At 36.5% G+C, this 21,333-nt stretch overlaps 3 protein-coding genes across 4 annotated transcripts; 2 read left to right on the forward strand and 1 right to left on the reverse strand.

Moving 5' to 3' along the window:
* Nucleotides 1–5,927: 5,927 nt before the first annotated feature.
* Nucleotides 5,928–7,026, forward strand: LOC119068125 (dehydrodolichyl diphosphate synthase complex subunit nus1). Its single transcript, XM_037171583.1, has 2 exons — nt 5,928–6,336; nt 6,486–7,026. Exons 1-2 carry the CDS (start codon nt 6,039–6,041, stop codon nt 6,932–6,934), a joined length of 747 nt encoding a protein of 248 aa, XP_037027478.1. The 5' UTR covers nt 5,928–6,038; the 3' UTR covers nt 6,935–7,026.
* A 3,319-nt stretch (nt 7,027–10,345) lies between these two features.
* LOC119068127 lies at nt 10,346–15,474 on the forward strand. Its single transcript, XM_037171586.1, has 5 exons — nt 10,346–10,523; nt 14,097–14,371; nt 14,589–14,715; nt 14,789–15,183; nt 15,238–15,474. Exons 1-5 carry the CDS (start codon nt 10,514–10,516, stop codon nt 15,319–15,321), a joined length of 891 nt encoding a protein of 296 aa, XP_037027481.1. The 5' UTR covers nt 10,346–10,513; the 3' UTR covers nt 15,322–15,474.
* LOC119068126 lies at nt 15,418–20,842 on the reverse strand. Of its 2 annotated transcripts, none has more exons than XM_037171584.1 (3): nt 20,744–20,842; nt 18,424–18,971; nt 15,418–18,359 (listed from the first exon to the last, which is right to left on the reverse strand). In XM_037171584.1, the coding sequence occupies exons 2-3, from the start codon at nt 18,949–18,951 to the stop codon at nt 15,771–15,773; spliced, it is 3,117 nt and encodes a 1,038-aa protein (XP_037027479.1). In that variant the 5' UTR covers nt 18,952–18,971; nt 20,744–20,842; the 3' UTR covers nt 15,418–15,770. The 2 variants fall into 2 exon arrangements, with proteins under 2 accessions (XP_037027479.1, XP_037027480.1); XM_037171585.1 differs by having other exon boundaries at nt 20,764–20,825.
* Nucleotides 20,843–21,333: the final 491 nt, after the last annotated feature.

The following is a 21,333-nucleotide window of genomic DNA, read 5'->3' on the forward strand; positions in this document are numbered from 1 at the left end:
GGTCTCATGGTTGATGATAATCAATTGTGCCACATTCGAAAGGAAGAAAGTGCTGCAGGCGCATGGCAAGCACTAAAGGCTCACCACGAAAAATCTACGTTAACGAACAAGATTTTTGTCCTAAAACGATTGTGCAGGATGCAAATGCCTTCAAATGGCAATATGGAAGATCACGTTAACAGTCTACTTGATCTAGTCAATCAGTTGGAAGCTCTAGGGGAGAAATTAGCGGATCACTTGGTGGTCGCTTTATTGCTGTGTAGTTTACCCGACAGTTACAATCCGTTAATTACCGCACTCGAAAGCCGTGATGAAAAGGACCTTACACTGGAAATGGTTAAGGGAAAGCTGATCAATGAGTACAAAAGAAACAACGATGCTGGTACTTGTTCTAGTTCATCACAAGAAAAGGAAAGTGCTTTGAAGATCACGAAAGGTAAAGCTGCGTACACAAAGTTCACATGTCATTTCTGTAATAAGAAAGGACATTTCCAACGAGATTGCTATTCATACAAGAAATCACTGGAGAAGAATTCAGAGAAACCGAAAACCGAACAATCGAAGAACGAAAAGGCGAAGAAAATTCTTACGAACGATAGTAACGAATCCGATGACGAACCAGCTCCAGGGAAATACAAATGTTTCATGGTTAAGAATACACCGAAAGCAACGAAGTATGTGGATGATTGGTACATAGATTCAGGTGCATCCAGTCATATGTGCAATAACCTGAAATTCTTCGTAAAAATCCAAATGGGAACCAATCACCCGGTCGAATTACCTGATGGCAGAAACATTCTGGCTACGGGCATTGGAGAAGGTTTCATCACATGCATCAACGATAAAGGAGAAACTCACGAAATTCTGATGAAGAATGTGCTCTACGTACCCGAATTAGACACGAATTTATTATCCGTACGTAAGCTAACATCACTCGGTTTCAAAGTGAACTTCAGCGGTAACAACTGTACTATTTGCGAGGATAATACAACGATCGCTACAGGATCAATTGATCAGAGCAACTTGTACCGACTGAATACGAAAGAGAAATTATGCAAGGTCCAGTGTAATGACCTATCGAACTGTATTCACAAATGGCACCGACGATTCGGCCATAGAGACGTGGATGCAGTAAAGAAATTGATTAATCACGATATGGTCGAAGGAATGAAACTGAATTCATGCAAAACGAAATCAATATGCGAATGCTGTGTTCTAGGCAAAATGACCCGTCTACCATTCCCAGAGAGTACAACGAAAACGAAAGAAATTTTTGATCTCGTACACTCAGATGTATGTTCAATACCACAAGTGACTACACCTGGAAATAAGAAGTACGTGATGACTCTCATCGACGATTTTAGTCATTACACGAAAATATTTTTACTTGGACATAAAAGCGAAGCATTCGAGAAATTCAAGGAATACCACGAAGGCGTTAAAACCCAATTTCAGAAGAAAATCAAAATTTTTCGTTCAGACAAGGGCGGAGAATACATTGGTAAGAAATTTCGGGAGTTCTTGGTGAACGAAGGCATAGAAATACAATGTGCAGCTTCAAAAACACCAGAACAAAACGGTGTCGCAGAACGTAAGAATCGGTACTTGATCGAAATGGGAAGGTGTATGTTGATCGACTCGAAATTGAATTTACGGTACTGGGGTGAGGCAATAAACACAGCAAACTACCTGCAAAACCGTTTACCAACAAGATCAACTGATAAAACTCCGTTCGAAATATTGTACAACAAGAAGCCGATTGTTGATCATTTACGCATTTTTGGATGTACTGCATATGCTCATATACCGAAGGCCAACCGACGAAAATTGGACAGTAAGTCAATGAAACTGGTAATGGTTGGATATTCGAACGAATCAAAAGCTTACCGATTATTGGATCCGAAAACGGGTAAGATTACTATCAGTCGTGATGTAAGATTCATCGAAGAAAATTACGAAGCCAGCGAAGCGAACGAATCACTCGAAATTATCGAACAAGAATGGTCAAACTCCGAAGAAGAAGACGATGGTGAATCAAGCGAAATCGATTTCAATGAACTTTTGGAGTCAGATACCGAAATTGAAAGTAAAGGTAACGCACCGGTTATCAATTTACAGAATGAAGAAAACGGCGAAAACACAGAAGACATTCCGGATGCTCGTAGATCGATACGAACAACGAAAGGTGTTCCCCTGAACGATTCAAGGCGAACAAAGTTACAACCGATGTCGACGAACCGAAAACGTTTAAAGAAGCCGTAACATGCAAAGACAAGGAAAAATGGAAAGAAGCCATTAAAAGCGAAATGGACTCATTGCTGAGCAATGAAACTTGGAAACTGACCGAACTTCCGCAAGGACGAAAAGCCGTTGGATGCAAATGGACATTCAAAATCAAGAAGGGGTCAAATGGTCAGATAACGCGCTACAAGTCCAGATTGGTAGCACAAGGCTTTTCACAGAAATATGGAGAGGACTACGATGAAGTATTCGCTCCGGTGGTGAAACATACTACAATTCGAACATTACTTGCCATTGCTGGAAAACAAAATTTGAAAGTTCGCCATTACGACGTGAAAACTGCGTTCTTAAATGGTGACTTGAACGAAGACATATTTATGAATCAACCTGAGGGTTTCGCGGAAGAAGGTAAAGAACATTTGGTTTGTCATTTAATGAAAACTTTGTATGGTTTGAAGCAGTCAGCCCGCGCTTGGAACGAGAAAATCAATCAAATTTTGTTAGACTTTGAATTCAAACGAGGCGAAGCCGACAATTGCTTATACACGAAGTTCGTGTATGGCACGATCATTTACCTTCTAATTTTCATTGACGACATTATCATGGCATGCGAAAACGAACAATTAATGGATGAAGTCGAGAAGAAAATTGGAGAGTCTGTCGAAATCCAATTGATGGGCGATTTGCAATTTTACCTGGGTGTTGCAATCGAAAGGGATGAAAATGGAATATTTTATATCAGCCAGAAGCAATATATCTTGAGCATTCTAAAGAAATTTCGATTGGAGGATTGCAAGGTATCGAAAATTCCATTGGATCCAGGGTATGGCAAAAGAGTTGAAATTCATGATGCGATGAAACGACCTGACATTTATCGATCTGCAATTGGTACACTGCTTTTCTTATCCGTTAATACACGACCAGACATCGCTGTGAGCACTTCAATTCTTGGAAGAAAAGTTACGAATCCATCTGAATCCGATTGGGTGGAATTGAAGCGAGTGATCCGATATCTTAAAGGTACAATGGATTACAAATTGAAGCTTGGAGGAGACGAAGAACAATTAAACGAAGCGAACATAGTTGGTTATGCAGATGCCGACTGGGGAGGAGATACAAAAGACCGCAAGTCAACGAGTGGTCAATGTTTCAAAATTTATGGTGGTACAGTCAGCTGGTCCAGTAAAAAGCAAGACTGCGTCAGCCTTTCATCGAAAGAGGCTGAATACATATCACTATCCGAAGCATGTCAAGAACTGATTTGGCTACAGAACTTGTTGAAGGATTTTCATTTGGCAAACAAGAAGAACGTTATGTATGAGGATAATCAAAGTTGCTTAACGTCTTTGAGTAGCGAAAAATTCAGTAGCAAATCCAAACACATTGAGATACGATACCATTTTGCTAAAGATCTCAAGAAAAGGAATCTCGTGAACTTTCAGTATTGTCCATCCGAAAACATGATTGCCGATATGCTTACAAAACCGTTGGAGTCAGTCAAGTTACGTAAACTCACTCAACTCGTTGGACTTGGCGATTTCAAGATGTAGTAATCTTTGAGGAGGGATGTTGGAATCAAAGATCACTAAGAAATACTTATTCCAAATTAATGTAGTAACCTGACTCAAGTAGTCATCGATTCTTGTGTAAAATAAAATATTCAATTCGAATAAACTGTTCAACCGAATAAGATCTCTTTTAAAGTCGCTCCCGATAAGATCCTTATTTCGAGAAGACATTGGACCTCCAATACATTTCAGTGTATGAACTAAATTATTTCAGCACCACTTACTGACATTCTTGCGTTTGTGAACCAGTGAATTCACGCCGTAAGTGTGCCTAAAATTTGAATTTTAAGCGAACGATTTGGTGAAAAAGTGAACCAAAAAATACATTTTAACGCTTCACTATATGAAAATGACCCTACGTTAAAAAGACCTCCACTTTCCATTTTGAATTTCGACCGCACTTACGGCGTAAATATGTGGTGGTCGTCGTAGCCTGATTTTCGAATATCTTTATTTTTGCCAAGGTTCTAAAAAGGACAGACTCCGTCGCAAAGGCGGTTCCATCCTGAATTTTGGTGGCCTAAATCAAGGCTGCAAACTTTGAGAAGGTTGGATAAAGAATGAGAAGAAACATGATTGCAATATACCGAGTTCGAATCTTTATGTCATCACCCTGTGATCAACTGACAAGCTTGTAAACTTTGGGGAGGTCAAGCATTATCACACAGTCATTACCATTATTTAGGACTTAATTTCCTTGGAAGTCGTAAAGAAAACGTTTATAAAATCTTGATTATTTTTTTTTGGGAAAAGAAGACTACTTCTTGACAACTGAGAGACGTGGAAACTAATAGACAAATGTCGTATAATTTATGAGTCAACTTATAAGTTGGAATTTATAAATATCCTTCCAGAACTTCTTGTATGAAGATGTGACTGTGACGTAAAAATTATATGTCATTTGCGCAAACAGTCTAATATCAACTTGAACATAAAGAACATATTCCAAACATTCAACTGATCGCATACATTAAGTGAAAGTTATAGCTGTAACTATGCACACACACACAACGGCGCGAAAGTGACAGATGCAAAATTTTTCTTTTGGTCTTTGACATTAGGACAAAAGAAAAATTTCGCATCGGTATGTGAAGGCAGGGATCCCCAATAACGTTATTAGTAACCGAAATCATTTCGGTTACTCGAATAACGGTATTCGATTACCCAAATGAATTCGGTTACTCAAATAACGTTATTCGAATATCGAAATGAATTCGGTTATTCGAATAACGTTATTCAGAAAACCGAATAATTTCGGTTATACGAATAACGTTATTCAAAAATTCAGTTACATAGATTTCTTTTTTAAAAAATGAAAGACGGAGCTAAAAAACGAAATTAATTTCAATAATCGAATAACGTTATTGAAATAACCGAATTCATTCTGTTTTTTGAATAACGTTATTCCGATAACCGAATTAACTTCGGTATTCAAATAACGTTATTCGAGTAACCGAATTCATTTCAGTTATCGAATAACGTTAATAATAACGTTATTCGATAACGAAAATGAATTCGGTTACTCGAATAACGTTATTCTTGTAACGAAATCGATTTCGGTTATAACGTTATGGATGCCTGTAGTGAAGGCACAGTAATAGTGGACCACAGATTTCAACAGTGAGGGAATTCTGTAAGAATCGTTAGTTCCTAACTATGAAGCTGAAGGGACGGCTGTAATGCTATTTGGAAATAAAGCTCAAATGTAATAGATTGTTTGTATAATAATTCTAGTATACATTTCGCCATAAAATTACTAGTGTCAGCGATTAATTTTTTCGTGAACCAACTTCACGGCTATGAAATATCATGAATGTTTCCGATGTTTCCCTATATCAGACATAGCCATTTTTTTCGAATTAAATTCAATAAAATTGTTTAAAGACAATTAAGACTTTTAATTATTGAAGAATTTAATTCCAAAATAGGCTATGATGATATCAGAAAGTATCATCCTGCTTGTTTGTACATTTTGGATTTAAAATTACCTCTTACAATACTTTGGTCATCATAATCTAAACCGGTTCTTAATGGCAATTTGAATAAGACGCATAACACGACCTTCTCGAACGAAAATCTGTAGCAAACGCATTCATTTCATTGAAATTGCTGTCTATGTTTTTTTTTTCAGCTGGGACACCGGAACGCATTGACACCTGCTCGCAGTGATTTTTTTATTTATGTTATTATTTTATCGGTTCTTTGCTTGCTTGAAAAGTATAGCTGGAAATGTTTTCTGATGATTATCGGTATTACCTGTGGAAGACAATACACATTTTCGTGTATATCGTGCAGCAAATAATTCGATCATATAATGGCATCAAGACAAATATCCAGTATTCATTCAACAAAAGCACTAAGAGCGACAAGATCCAGATCGATGAGTGCAAGCAATTGTGCGACAAAATTCCGAAGCACATTGTGCTGATTTTGGGTGAAAGACAACTGGATTTCTCCAGCATATCCAATTTCATATTTTGGGCCTCGCTGGCTGATATCAAATGCATCAGCATATATGACTATACGGGTAAGAAAATTCACATAACACTTCAGCCATACGTGTGAATGATGCAATTGATAGCACAATGTGTTATCGTCCATGTCAATCTTGTGATTAGGAAAAAAAAATGTTTTTCTCGATTCTCATTTTCATTGCATTCGATTTTCATGTTACAGGGGCGTTTCTGGCCAAACGGCAGCGATTTCTGAAGTATTTGGAAACGGAAAAGAATTTATTTTACGACCCGTCAACGAAAAACATCGGTCACGGCTCGGTTGTCTACAAGAACGGTGTCCAACATTCCATGTCCCTGAACATACTGGATCCGAGACAGAGCAAATTTCAGATGAGCGAGCTGTGCAAAGGCATTGCTCGAAGCGGCGAACCGACACACCAGCTCAATGTCAATTCCATTGACCGAATAATGAGCGAATCGGAGCAATATGTTAGCGACCCGGAACTGGGACTGTATTTCGACGACGTATGTTGTACGTACGGTCTGTTGCCGTGGCAGTTAAGGTTAACGGAATTTTTCCATGTGCAATTCTATTCAACGATAAATGTTACCCATTTCCTGGATGCACTGTGCTCTTATTCGAAATGCGAACAACGTTTTGGCAAATAGTGTCAATCGTTTCAATGTCGTTATTTATTGGTCTTACGTTAAGGTCGTCGTTGTTAAGATTGAAATAAACAGAAAATTTGATTTTCAATCGATCGATTCGTTTCATTTCAGCTGAAGATGACGCAAACTATCCTCATACGGTCGATAAATTGTGCGAAAATTTTAATTTTATTGGCTGATGCCTTTCCGAATTTGTCATTGAAAATTCGTCGACTCTACCATTCAATGTATTGATTAATGCGAATTTTCGTTTATCTCAAGTGCTTCAGTACCCAATGTAAAGACGATTGCGCATTTTGTTACTTTGGAGCAACGGTTCGGAATAGGTGGTAGGTCAAACCAACAGATGACTTTGTGACACGCAAGAGTCACGTGAGAAACTTCAACCTGGTTTCAGGTAAGGATGTCAGGCTCACACTTCAAGTCGATTCAGGTCACGTAAAAAGTAATCGTATCAGGTCCAGATCAAAACAGGTTCAGAAATTGTTAGTCTCGTATCAGGTAGACCTGACCTGTTGCGGGATTCAGTCTGCTGATCGTCGTCACTAGGATATTTGTGATTTAATTTTTCTACAGCGTCATATACTCTGGGATTGTAGATGAGACGACTATAAGAGGCTCGAAATCGGTAAATATTTGATTTAAAAAAAAATAGAGTCTACCTTAACTATTTAAACATTTTAAGATGCTACGACGCTGCAAGAACAGTGATATTTTGTCAAATAAATATAAATTGAGTCGAGAGATGTCATTCTGTCTCTGTCGACTATCTCAGTATCTCAGTAAAAAAAAACTAAAACTTGATAGTTCACTACCGAAACGGAAACGTAAAGGACTTCCATAAAATCGCAATGAGCCAGAGAAAGAGAAGATACCGAATGTTTGGATGAAGGGACAAAAGAATCGCGGAAATTCTGCATCAGAGATTAGAGAACTTTAGAATCGATCAGGATAAAAACAAGTCGTCGAGTCAGCCAAAGCCCGCATGGGCTTGTTAACCTAAGTTAAGTAAAAAAAAAATCGAACGAAGATAGTGATTATATGCTGTATATGCATTGCTGTATACAAGACTGTTACAGGAAAGGGCAATCAAATTTTTTCCTAAGTTTGCTTCAGCTGATTTTCAGCTGGTTCATTCATACAAACAAAACTAAGCCTTGCAAAAATTTCGCAGGGTGCTGCAAGTAAAATCTGTAAAAACACTCGTAAGCACATCCCTGACACTTGCGATAATTTTCATTTTTACAGGGCTTCGATTATAGCCCTTGACTTCCGCTCAGGCTACAAATTTCCCTCTCGGCAAAATAAAAAACTCCAAATAAGGAAGTAATGTACTATAAAAGTACACGCGTTGATAGCGGATAAAAGTCAGCTGAACAAACTTAGACTGATATTTGATTACCTTTTACTGTATTGACGATTTTTTTGATATTTTTAGTCTTAACCAAATTCGCCAAAACTTCGAACAGCTTATATGGACAGATATGGATTCTGATAATATCGTGGAACAACATTTTTTTTCCCGAAATTTTTTTGTTGGGCTGTCATGGCCCTTAGAAAAATTTTCTCCGAAGTGGTCGCGAAAATAGTTTTTTATCAATTACTCCAACATGCAAAATGTGAATAATGTCAAATTGTGTACGTTTATGAAGATCGATGAGCTGAATATTGTTGACCAACAAACACCGATGTTCGACCCACTCAGCCGCCGCAACAAGTGAAAAACCTTGAAAAAACCGAAATTTTTGAAGGGCTCTGGCGGCTGGGAAAGTTAGTAGGAGGAAGCTCTAACCCGGAGTTTTGTAGCTTACTTCTCGCCCTATCCATTGACACCCCACTCGACCATACCCACCGTCCCAGATAGAAATGGAGTTGAATTTTCACATTGTAACTCAACCCATCAAATTTTGGAAAATCTTCGAATTTTAAAGTTCCCCAAATAACGTTTTTTCGAGCGAATTTTGTTATTTATAGTTTTTTTTTGTTATTTATTTATTTAGAGATCAACATACAGGCTTTTCCAGCCCAATAACACATTAATCTTAAATTAAATTAACAAAAAAAAATCAATTAATTTGTCCAATCCGAGTCAGTAAAACTAACGTGATACAGCCAGAAGATGAGCCATAGATCTTTTTTGTAGAGGCCAACCTGCCAAAATGAACCAAAATTCCAAACTTTTACCTCATCAATTTTTTGAAAATTATAAATTGAGCTCAAAATTGTTCGTAGAACAATAAGTGAAGTCGGAAAAATATTAATCATTACACTGATGATATGCAATAACCCGTAGTTATAAAATTTGTCTTTGTGGCTTTAGAAAAGCTTTCTTTTGGATGGTTATTGTGGTCCTAGTATTTCACACAAGAAAATCATCCCCTAAGGGTGCGACACTCTTTAAACCGAATTCTTGATCTTGCAAAAAGAAAAGTCAGTTAATTATCATTGCAATAAGCTTTAAACACTGCAGGACCGTAAGTGCTTCGACGTTCAATTTATGAAGTTAGTGAACAAAAGCTGAAGTTAGGAAGATAGGACTCTCTTAAACTAAAGCATGCTGTACATACACTGATGTAACGTCCCGAATCTTTAAGGATTTGTCTTTTAAATTAACCAAGAAATTAATCGAGGTTGAATTGATTTTATCTGCTACTCTGTGAATAACACGTAATTTATAAACGGTTGGAAAGGTTGATTAACGAACTCAGAGAAAAACTATTATTTTTAATGGAAATGATTTTTGCGTGTCGAACATATATATAAGATGAAAATCTCGCAAAAGGCATGTTTCGCCAGGACATAGGAGTTCATTTATGCATGGCGGGGAGCATCTAAGTACAATCTATATTTAATTTTTAACGGACGATCTTCCCAATAATTTCGTAAAATTATTTTGTGCGCAAAATCTGAAACGTAATTCGCCAACTTAATTAACATATTAACAAAACAACAGAAAAAAATAATTCTACCGATGACCACGACCTTTATGATACTGGATAAGCAATTTTATTTATACCCTAGCCCAATCAAATACATATATTGCAGCAAAAAGCTTACAAAGTGTTAAAACGTCTATCTGTATACGCGTGCAATTGTTTAAAACGTTTGAAAGTTATTCAATTAGCAACGACATTATCGATGATTTAATGTACAAATCCACAGCATAGAAATCATTGTATTACCTCCACGATTGTCTCATATCATTTCGTTATAAAGTTCTTTTTTCGTAAAAAAAATTTAACGTAGAATCGGAATTCATTTGAAAACTTGTTTTATACCATCATCATAGAATTGTTATTAGGATAGAACAGATATATGCTGAATGATGTAATATAAGAATGCCGACGCCCAATAATATATTAACATTTTTTTTTATATTTATTTTGAACAGCCAAATAAAACTCAAACTCAAGTTTGCCAGTTAGTATACCGTTGTACGCCAAACTACTCTGACCGGCTTCTTCAATAATATCATCCAGCCAAGTTACTTCGAACAATTTATTCAATTTTGTTGTTTTCGAATAGTTTTTATTTTGTTCTGCATTTGATACGTGTGCTGCAAAATATATAAAAAAAAAAATGCCAATCAGTAAGTAGAGCAAATTGTGCAGTGTATGGTTCAGGCTTTAAATTGCTTAATTGAAAAATAAGAATTGTGTGGAATTTTCTAATATGCGGGCAATTTTAAAATGAATTTTGCAAAAATTATTTCTCATGATATTCGAAAAATCTACGCATGTTCCTCATCTATTTAATGTTATAATTGCAAATATATATGGAGATGTTAGATAGATAGATTGCGTTATGTATATACTAGTTCACTGATTATTATGTGAATAGAGAAAGGAATAGAAGCAGAAATTATTTTTTTTCTGTTGCTTGCAAAAAGATGATCTCATCTCCACATAGGCAAACCGTGTGGTGGCATTATAAATAAATTTGTCTCGTATGCACGACTGATTCACCGAAGTTGTTAAAAAAAATGTATTCAAAAAAATAAAAACAAAAATGTGTCGGCTTTCAGATACACTTGTGGTTACTAGATGCAATAATTTTATATTTGAGTGGATCATTTCGATTTCATTTTACTTCGGTGGAAAAAAAGATTTTTTTTTCTTTTAATTTTAAAAATTCATTCAACGTACAGTTGTATCAAAAAATGTCTTAAGTGTTGACAAGGTACCTAAAAAAAACCATTGAGAATGGCATGTAGTTTGAACGGAAAATTCTATTTCCAACCAAACTCACATTCGGTTTCTTTTTTGACTCTTTTTATTTTTCGAATGCGATCGTTAAGAGTGTTATCGTGTTATATAGGTAGCATTGTATTATGAATATTTATTAGTTGCCATCTAAACCAGCAGGTATATATTAATAGCTAAGCATATAAACAATCGGCGGAATAACATTCTGGAAAATAAACTTGATCAATCTAATGAACAGTTCGCAATTTTCGTAGTTGAAAAAGAAAACATTTTCCAATGTCAGTAAGGATTTACGTAATTATATATCGCGTCATTCACCTCCCCTTTCTCCACGAAAAGTTTTCGGCGTTCGATAATGCGCTGGGAAACGAAAATTATGCCAAAAAACATATATCGTCAACAAAACAGACTTACATAATCCTTGAGAATTTCATATTTTTCCTTCGGACTTACACCCAACGCCCTACCTTAAGTTTATTTCTGTTAGCTAATAGTGTCAATGCAAATCGAATCAATTTCTAGTTAAATAATTTATATTCAACAGTCTTACCGTTTGACATTAATTAATCGGTAAATAAACCGAGCCATAGGTTTTTCGATTTCTTTCAAAAATTTCTTCAAGATGCTTCGATACCCCACAAGTTACTGGCGCTAATGGAATTTAAAAAAAATTTAGTCGCGTAGCCAAACAACTATCTGTTTGTAGTAAAAAGCGTAAACATTCAGGTCATATGGGAATAGGGAGAATCTTTTATTAACATGTCGTGTTTACGGTACATAAAAAAACACAAAGAACAGATTATTATCACGTTTAACGTCTTGATTCTTGGCAACATTTTTTTTTAAATTTTGGGTTCGATAAAAAAATCCGTTCCTGCTTTAGTTTTCAACACGCATATAAGTAAACGCTTATCCAACCCGCACAGTTAATTGTACATTACTATACATCACTTATCAATGAGAGAAATGATGAAAATTACTTCTTGTGTATTTACCGACCTCGGCTTCACATATACCATTTCCATCATTTGTCTAATATAATTGATACGAAATCGGTTACGTCACATAATTTTTTTCATACGAATGTTGCTTGCTCAACAGTGGTAAAGTAATCTTTCCTTCACGCCAAACAATATTTCTGTTTTCTTAGTAATAATACACCGTAAAATAGTAAATGGGTGTTCCTGTGTGAAATTTGCTGATAAGAGCAGAAACCTACATGAGAAGCAATACTTAAAATTTGTCCCGTACATAATGTACTATTGTATCGCCCGCCAATTTATACTAGAACTTATCTGAGAGATCTCTTCGAAAGAAATGACATTCCTTTTCTAATTATATTCACATGAAACATTCCATAAACGAAAGTTTCACGAGAAAACGGTGATCACAGAGCTAAAATTTCTGAATGACCACACTTGTGAATTGTAACAATGACGACTGTAGTATGACTTAAGAGGTATGTGACCAATGACCATGTATCGACTTTAGTATGACTCACTGGTAGTTTTTCTTTCAATGGATAAATTAAAATTAATAATTTATAGCTTCTAGAATGACAATGACAGAAGCCAAAATTCGACATATTTGACAACAAAAAAATTAAAAGAGATAATCATGCAAACCATTGTAAAGTTTGTCGAGAAAATCTCATGATATTTAAAAGTGATAACGACAGATGATTTTATTAACTTTAGGAACAAAGGTTGTCCGACGTTAATGAGTTCGATTCGTCTTTCAACGCTAGAGACCTGCAAATTTCGCGTTATCACTCTTAACTCTAAGCTAGTCTAACCTTCTCATTGACCAGAAACAATTGTTTTGTGTAGAGGTCAAGTGATGATTAAAGGTTTGGTTATGGCTAAGTATAAGTACGAAAGTAAAATCCGTTTATAAGGAAGAATAAAACCCATTTGATGCTTTTTCGAATTAGAATGCAAAGTTGACTATTTATATTGAATTATTGCAACTGTTCAATTTGACATGTAGCCTCATAGGTCTTAAACGAAATAGAAAAAATGTCACGAGACATTTTCTTAAGAAAATAAAATAATGAAAAAGCTTTCAGGACCATCACTTTTTACTTAACAAGGGATTAAAACGAAAAGTTAACGTTTTAGTGTGTTTACAGTTACCATCGGCTTCGCCTCGGATCAACGAAATTCACATTAAAATTCAGATTTTCAACTTTTTGTCTCTTGTTATATGAAAAAATTTGAAAATTTGAAACTGAAAGACGATGCCGATGAAACAAACTTAATAGATCTCATTGCATCTGGATAAAATTTGGAAATCCCTAATCTTAAAACCATTCGGATTCCACACTGCACAATATTCGCTATGTAACATCATAAATTTTTCCAGAAGCATTTAAGTCATATGAAGACTGTAGAAGACTGCAATTAAAATGTTAATTTGAAAACAACGAATTTTTGTTGAGTCGAAGAAGCGAAAAAAAACAAATGGTTGTCTGAGCCTAATCATGTTTACAGAATGCTAATGACGTCTTTTTTCACAAAGAATCGAAATGTTATAACACTAAAATTAGCATCTTACTCATTGGTGTCATCTTAACAGTATCAATTAAATAATCGCTAGAATTAACCTTCAAGCCCACCATATTATAAGACATACATGTAAAACGTTCGTGTATGTTAATGTATACGTAATATTCGCTGGAACGTGCACTCTGTTATTCTGTAAAGTAAAAAAAACTGTCTGTTGAAAACCTAACACCAAGGCTGTTTCTTTAATATAATACGCGCTATCCGTTTTCCATTAAAAATTACTTTTTATAATTTTGTCGATGTTGTCATGTTGTTGTGATGAAGATGGCGTATCTTTCCCGTTGCTTTTAATAAGGGCCTATTTAAACTAGAAATTATTGACTTTTTCCTTACAGCAAAACTTCGATTCTCTCACCTCATACGATAACGACTTTCTCTTTCAAATTTTAGCACTCGATACACCTGATAAATTGGAATACAATTTCCATCCAGTACGAAGTGGAATCGTCAATTTCAAAGTTCGTTCGCCGAAAGATGCCCACATCGCATTAACTTCGGGTCCAGCCGAAAGTGATCCAATGGTCGAAGTTTTCATTGGTGGTTGGGAAAACTCAAAATCGGTTATTCGTAGAAATCGCACAAAGCCGGATGTTGCCGAAACTCCAACCCCAGGAATTTTGAATGCAGGAGAATTCCGTGGATTCTGGATTCGTTGGTCGGATGGGGTACGTTATAACGTTATATAATATCTGTTTTAACACAATAAATACGACAAGCGTTTGGCATGTTATGTACTGTTCGATACTTTACTCATTTAAAGGATCACCTAGTATTTGATATTGCTCAAGAGAAGACTAGCCAGAGAGCTAGTTCCTTCTTTATTTTGTTATTAATGATCGATTATCATACATTGAGTCGAAAGTAATCTAATTTCCTCTGCAGATCATAACTGTAGGTAGAGAGGGAGAAGTTGCTGCATTTTTGATCTGGGAAAATCCACAACCATTCGCAATCAACTTCTTCGGTGTTTGCACAGGCTGGGGAGCTAGTGGCTCATGGATCATTGAAGGTATGTAAAAAGAATTGTGCAAAGCAACCGATCATCAGAACAAGTTCACATCAAATTTGCACAAAATATTTAGACGATAATCCCTACGGTGGTCTCTCTGCACAATTGCAAACTGGTGCCGGAGGAGCAGCTTGCTGGGTACCAAGTACTGGTGGTCAAGTGCCCGTCTCGGCTATTGCTGGTGGACAAGATGGTGAAACACAGTATGTTGCCAGAGCTCGTCACGAGGGTGCCCTTATTCCTGGAAAGTTAGTGCCATCTCATGGTGTAACTTATGTCGCCTGGGGCGGCGGAGAGCACGGACATGCAGAATATGAAGTCTTGTGCGGATGCAGTACAATGTGGGTTCCAGTGCAAGGAGATGCCATTCCACCGCAAGCACAGCCGGCTGGTGAAACGGAAGGTGGTGAACCTCTTTTCGTTGGACGGGTCAACCATGAAGGGTCAATAACTATTGGCAAAGTTCAGGTATGTTTTTCGTAGCCTGACAACGAGGAATTTTCTAATATTTTTATCCTGCAGCCATCTCACGGAACTTGCTACATTTCGTATGGAGGACAAGAATTGGCCTTCCAAAGCTACGAAGTTTTGTTGATTACCAGTTAAGTTATTCGCTCGCACAAATCTATATGATTCCATGATTATGATGTAAACTGCTTTTATAACGATATTTACCAGTAAGACAGTTGAGCGCTTTGTTATTGCTGTAGATTATGTCATTAAATATCGTCAATAAATCACTATGCACCAGGCTTTAAATGGACATTGTATTTAATCCGTGTGTGAAGGAATAGAGGAGGAGCAATCTGGAAACCGGAAATATTTTAAACTTCAAAGCAATTTTCCTCCTTCATTTCATCTTTATTTTCTTCAAATGTTTATTTTATATAAGTTTTTGCCTCGCCCTAGCAATTACTGCATAACATCTAGTCCACCAAGGACCTACGAGAAGCGCAGTGGCCATACTTAGCAAGGCACTTTTTTTTTTTTTAAATTGAATTCATCCTGAAAATATCGGATGTTGTTGTTCTATCTGGCGTTTATAGCAGTGAGTATTACGTATCGTCATCAAGTGATTTTAGGAAATCATCTTCCAAATTGCGAACGCCGCAGCATTGTCGGTGATTTTTGCAATATTTCTTGAATTCACTCAAAGAAACGGTGTCACGAAATTCAACCATTGTACTATATCCCATAGCCCAAAATGAAGGTTTATCGTTACCGTGACCATGTTGATTGTTCTTGTGTTCGCGATAAATGTGTTTTCCCTTCTTTTTGTATTCAACCATGATTGCATTCCATTCTTCCCACGAACCGAACTTAACAAAATTGGCTTTCATATCTATGAGGTTGATCGAGAAACATACACCTCCGTGATTCCATACTGCCTCGTCTTTGTCATCAACGCCCAGTAGAAGGCATTTTACGATGTTGATTCGTTGTGGTACGACTTTCTTACGAAACAGGTCGTGGAGCAATGTCTTAAAGCCAGCGCTTGATGGGGTGGAAATTTTGTAGGTAACATTGTTTCTGATCAATCCGTTGCGCCATATTGAAATAACTTCGTCATATGTTTCAGCGCCGAGGATTTTTGAGGCGATGTGATCGCCCATCCTTTCATTCTCGATTTTGGATTTTTCTTGCAATTGCTGCACGTAGTCTTGTTCATATTGCTTGCGGATGTAACTCTTTATCTCTTCCATACACTCGTCGTGATCCTTTGGATCAGCGATTTTCATTTCTTCGCTATCAGTGTCTTCACGGAGAGCTCGTGTGCTAAATCGAAGTGCCTGGAACACGTTGAAGAGCACAAATTCTTTATATTCGTATTCTACATCAAGAGCTTCAAGTATCGTACGTCTGCTCAAAGTTGCGATGTCTTTGACTGAATCCGAGTCAGTGATTATCATTTTCAAGTATTTTGGTATTAGAGTCAAATAATTGACAAAAAATATTGGTTTCGCCAGTTCGTCCAGATATTCGTAATTGATTTGATTCGCTTCATCGTAGAACTTTATGTCGCGAGGCTCGTCAACAAATGGTGGCATAACTTTAACTTTCTTTGACATATCAATGCCCAAAAGTTTGTAGAGGATATTGTGACAAGTTAGGTCAGCGTCTTCACTCTTCTTATATAAACGACGAATAGCATGCCACACTTCAAAGGAATATAATGATCGGAGTATAGCTGGAACGAGTTTCAGCTTTTCGGCATCGTTTTCTTTGTAAATTCGAATGAGTGGGCTCATCATGTTTGGTATTCCATTGTTAGCAAGGTAAAACATTCGATTTTCGCATTTCTGATCACGCAACAGTGGATTAATGTGGTCAAAGTATCTACCGACAAAGTTGTCGAACGTGGTAATGAATTTCTTGAATATTTCCAAATGCAATGACGTCCTGCTCTTGTTCAGTTCGTAGAACATTTTCCATATACCCGCGCACATTGTGTAGCCAATAGTCATTGGAACATCGGCAATGATCCGTCTCATTCCAATCGAAAAAGTGTATTCCAAAAGCGATGGAGCATATTTCTTTAAGAAGTGACCAATCCTAGCATCATCGAACACTGGGATGACATTGGTGATTTCTTTGTCGATGGCAGGTACTCTCAAACTTTCTCCATTCGATTGATTGTAGGCGACCAAAATATCTGATAAACTGACGTTGCAACCCAAAAATATCTCCTTCACTTTCCATGTCGATGGATCAGGATAATCTCCGATTGGCCCACTACAAGCTACTCCGACGAGATTCAAAATTTCGATGATTTCGTGCACGCTGAATGTCTGGAAATGATCGTCTTGTGATAGTTCCACTAACGTTTTGATACCACCGAGAGTTGTGTCTTGGGAGAAGAACGAGATTTCATGGTTGGTATCGTCGATGTCTGCAATCTTATGGAAATGCTGGGCCATCGCCAAAACTTCGTTCCGGGCAATTTCATCAAAGTTAAGACCTTCTTTTACAGCCCTGCGAGCAAGGCCACGACTGTTTTGAGACATGTCCACCTGACGCAAATAGTCTGCTTTCTGAGCGGAATTTAGTTTGGAAATGTTATCGTCGTTGGCGATACTTGCTAGAAGATTAGAAAAAGTTTTTCGGCGCGAAGCGATCATTTTCCTCACGCGAGCCTTCAAATTCATGGCATTGTCCGTAGGCTCTTCTTTCTCAATAGCGAAGCTATCTTCCGCCTTATTAAAATACTCTAGAATTACTTTGGCTGTTTCGGTTGCCTTGTCTGTACCAAGAACTCTCAAGATTTTCATATTGTCGACGATAAATGGCATTTTATGTGTTAGAAGTGAATAGAACTTAGCATGAGTCAAAGTTGGTTCCAAAATCACGTTCACCGCTTCACCCTCGATTCGGACATCATTAGGAATTGTGTTTTTCATCCAAAACACATTCTGACCTGTTCGGACAATCAACCTATTCAGTCCTTCATTTTCCCAAGGTAAATTAAGAAAAACTGGTTTCTCTGCCATGATTGAAAGTCCGTTTGAAAAACCGTCAGAACTGAAAAGCTCAACCAATGGTGTAATGTATTCAGATAGCGAATATGCAGACGCATCTAAAAGACGAGTGGCTATTGTATTATTTATCTGTAACATGCTGCAAAGAGCCGTTGTGTCTGGTTGATTCTGAAAGGACGAAAATTTTGCATAAAATAATTGGAAGCGATATTAGTACTTGACACAAACAAACCTCAGATGTAAACAACCGCATTGCCTGTGAGTTAATGGGCACTTGAAAATCGGAAATAAATTTTGCCAGGTTGTCACCAGCTCGTTTTGTAGCGACCTGACTGTCCACGTCTCCATCTGAAATGGTTAAAACCCTCACTGGAATGTTCATATCCAAGGTCGAAAAAAGTTCTTGGAACTTGTGCACTGCCAACGTCATATTTGTGCAACCCCTGCAATTTATGGGCAACTTTCCAAAATCGTCAACCCTTTGAGTTAAGAGTTCACAGACGGAATCAAACGTAATAAGGTGAATAATATCATCAGGACTGTAATGCAATCGTTTGAAAAAAATTGGCAGCATTTCATTGACAACCCTATGAACGGATTGTCCCATGGAACCAGATCGATCGAGAATGATGACGGTTTGTAGTAATCTTTGTTTCAATGAAGCCACACATTCGTCACGGATATCGACATTCATCGAGCAAATGTATCCATCGTCCAAGGGAAAAATTTCCAATTTATTGCACTTTACAACACTCGACATTTTCTATTTATTTCGGGTACCTGGGAAAAAATGATTGAAACAATATGTTGATGAGATTGATAAATTAATTTGTGAGACGTTAAAGACTTAAGAAACTCAGCCGAATAATAAATTAACGATTACCATCCTACAGTTCTACACTTTCGTCAATCAATTTCAATCATCCAATTTATAAGATATCTCACTACTTCACAAGTTTCTGAAAGTATACGTGTAGATGCAATTTTGCGCAGATTCTGGAACACAAATTGATCTTCAAATTTCGACTATTACGACTATTAGGTGAGAGTCGTCTGGATCTGCTGATATATCCATTTCTACTATTCATTGTAAAAAAAATTGCATAAGCATAAGCAATAATTTACCACGAACTAACTGTGTCTTGCGTATCACTAAAATATATCCGCTTTTTCACCACCAACCGCCCACTACAATATTGCGATATTCTCGCCGTTTGCATGTAATATGAAATATTTACTGAAAATACTATCGTTATCATTAATGTAAGTCATGACGAGAAAGTCAAGAAATACTTAAAATATCTAATCAAATAGTACCAGCTGAACGATAGTGTGATATTTAGTCATGAATTCCTTTAAAGTTTTCGACGTTTGCTTTTATCGAAATTGCATGACTTTGAAGAGTAATCTTACTAAATTAGCTACTGGTCACCGTCAGGTTGGTGGCTGATTTTCCTTTACATTATTAAGTGAAAGTTCTTATTTCGCTACCAGTTTCCCACAGTGCCGATTCTAAAACTATCCAGAGCATTAGTTTGGTAGCCTGCAGTGAAAATTACTAGGGGTAGCGGTAGCAGTAATATTGGTGTATTAGAAAATTATTTCTAAAGTTTCACGATTTTACGTAATTATTAGATTTTCGTAAAACTAAGTTTCACAAAAATATGCAACATGTATACGGCCGTTCATAAATTACATACGCAAGGCTAAGATCTCCATTTATAACGTACACAAAATTGATGAGACTTTTCAGGAAAATGTATGTAAATATTTCAAATATTTATGACCTGTTGGTTCGGACTGGCCGTATCTAAGACGTTTTTTATAATTATTAGGATATAGTGATACCGAACCGAAATATGGACGTTACGAAATGATCCCTGATCAAGTTCTTTTCGCGACCAAATTACAGAAAGTAGTGTTGTATTATTGTACGATGTCACATTAGCGAATTGAAAGAAAAATTTAATTTTACTTACTTAGCTCCGTTTCACATAGGCTGATGATGTCATTAGAAGTTTTTTTTTATAATTAACTTGCCTATTCGAACCGGAGCTAAATAAGTGAAATTTCATTTTTCTTATAATTTGCTAATGTGACATGTCCCGATTTTATATAAGTGATATGTTCTGTATGAACCATTACAATGAAAATTAAGGAGTTTTACCAGTCTTATACTTATGTATTTATTATTCATACGAATTAATGGACTTAACCGGCAACTTATCGTAAGTTCTCAATGTACCAAAAAGTCTTCCAAATAAATTAACTTCAAAATTAATCAAAATTCTGCATCTGTTGCAGTTTCTCTTTCCTTCTGTTTGTTGACATTCAAATGCATTAATTGATAAGTTGACTACACTCTCAGGTAAACAGGCAGTAAACCGGCATAAACACGCCTCAGTGTATGCATTTAAATTTAAGTAGTACAGTTTCACGATAATTGGATAAAAAAACAAAATTTAAAATCTTTAAGCTTCACGTCACTAGAGTGATTTACTAAACATTCGACTGAGTGTTTTGATTTCATTTAGCACTTTTGCTATACTTACTTTAAGATAAGAGTATCAACTATAGAATTCAATAGATGTGACTTTTTAATTTGTTGGTCTTTATGCAAAGACTAGTAAAATTCGACTGAATAACTTTCTGCAGAATTTGCTTGAATATAATGTTGCATTCGCGAATTTTATTTCATCATAATCGTAAACATTGAGTATATAGATGATGCCATGAATGATAAATTTGAGTAATGTTTTCTGGCATCACCGTTTTTAGCAACAAACAAGCTTGTGAAAACATCTGGGAATATCCCACAAACAACGAAAAATAACATTTTAATTTACCGGTCTTTGTGACTACTGCTGAATGCTCAAAAGATGATTTTTGTTCCGTTTTTATTGTAGCAAATGGTTCACGAATCATCGATACATACTCTGGTGGAAAACACTTGCGAAATCGCAGGAAATTTGGGTTTAACCAAGGCAACCATTTTTTTGATAAAGCGGGAAATTTTTATGTTTTTTTTTTTGATTTGGGAAGAAAATAAACTTTTCCACTGGGTACACACATACATCAACATAAATGCGAAATCAGTAAACTCCAACTTCAAGTATAGAATAACAGCTATTACGTTTCATTA

Source organism: Bradysia coprophila (genome assembly GCF_014529535.1).
Source record: "Bradysia coprophila strain Holo2 chromosome X unlocalized genomic scaffold, BU_Bcop_v1 contig_173, whole genome shotgun sequence".
In the NCBI taxonomy this organism is placed as follows: domain Eukaryota; kingdom Metazoa; phylum Arthropoda; class Insecta; order Diptera; family Sciaridae; genus Bradysia; species Bradysia coprophila.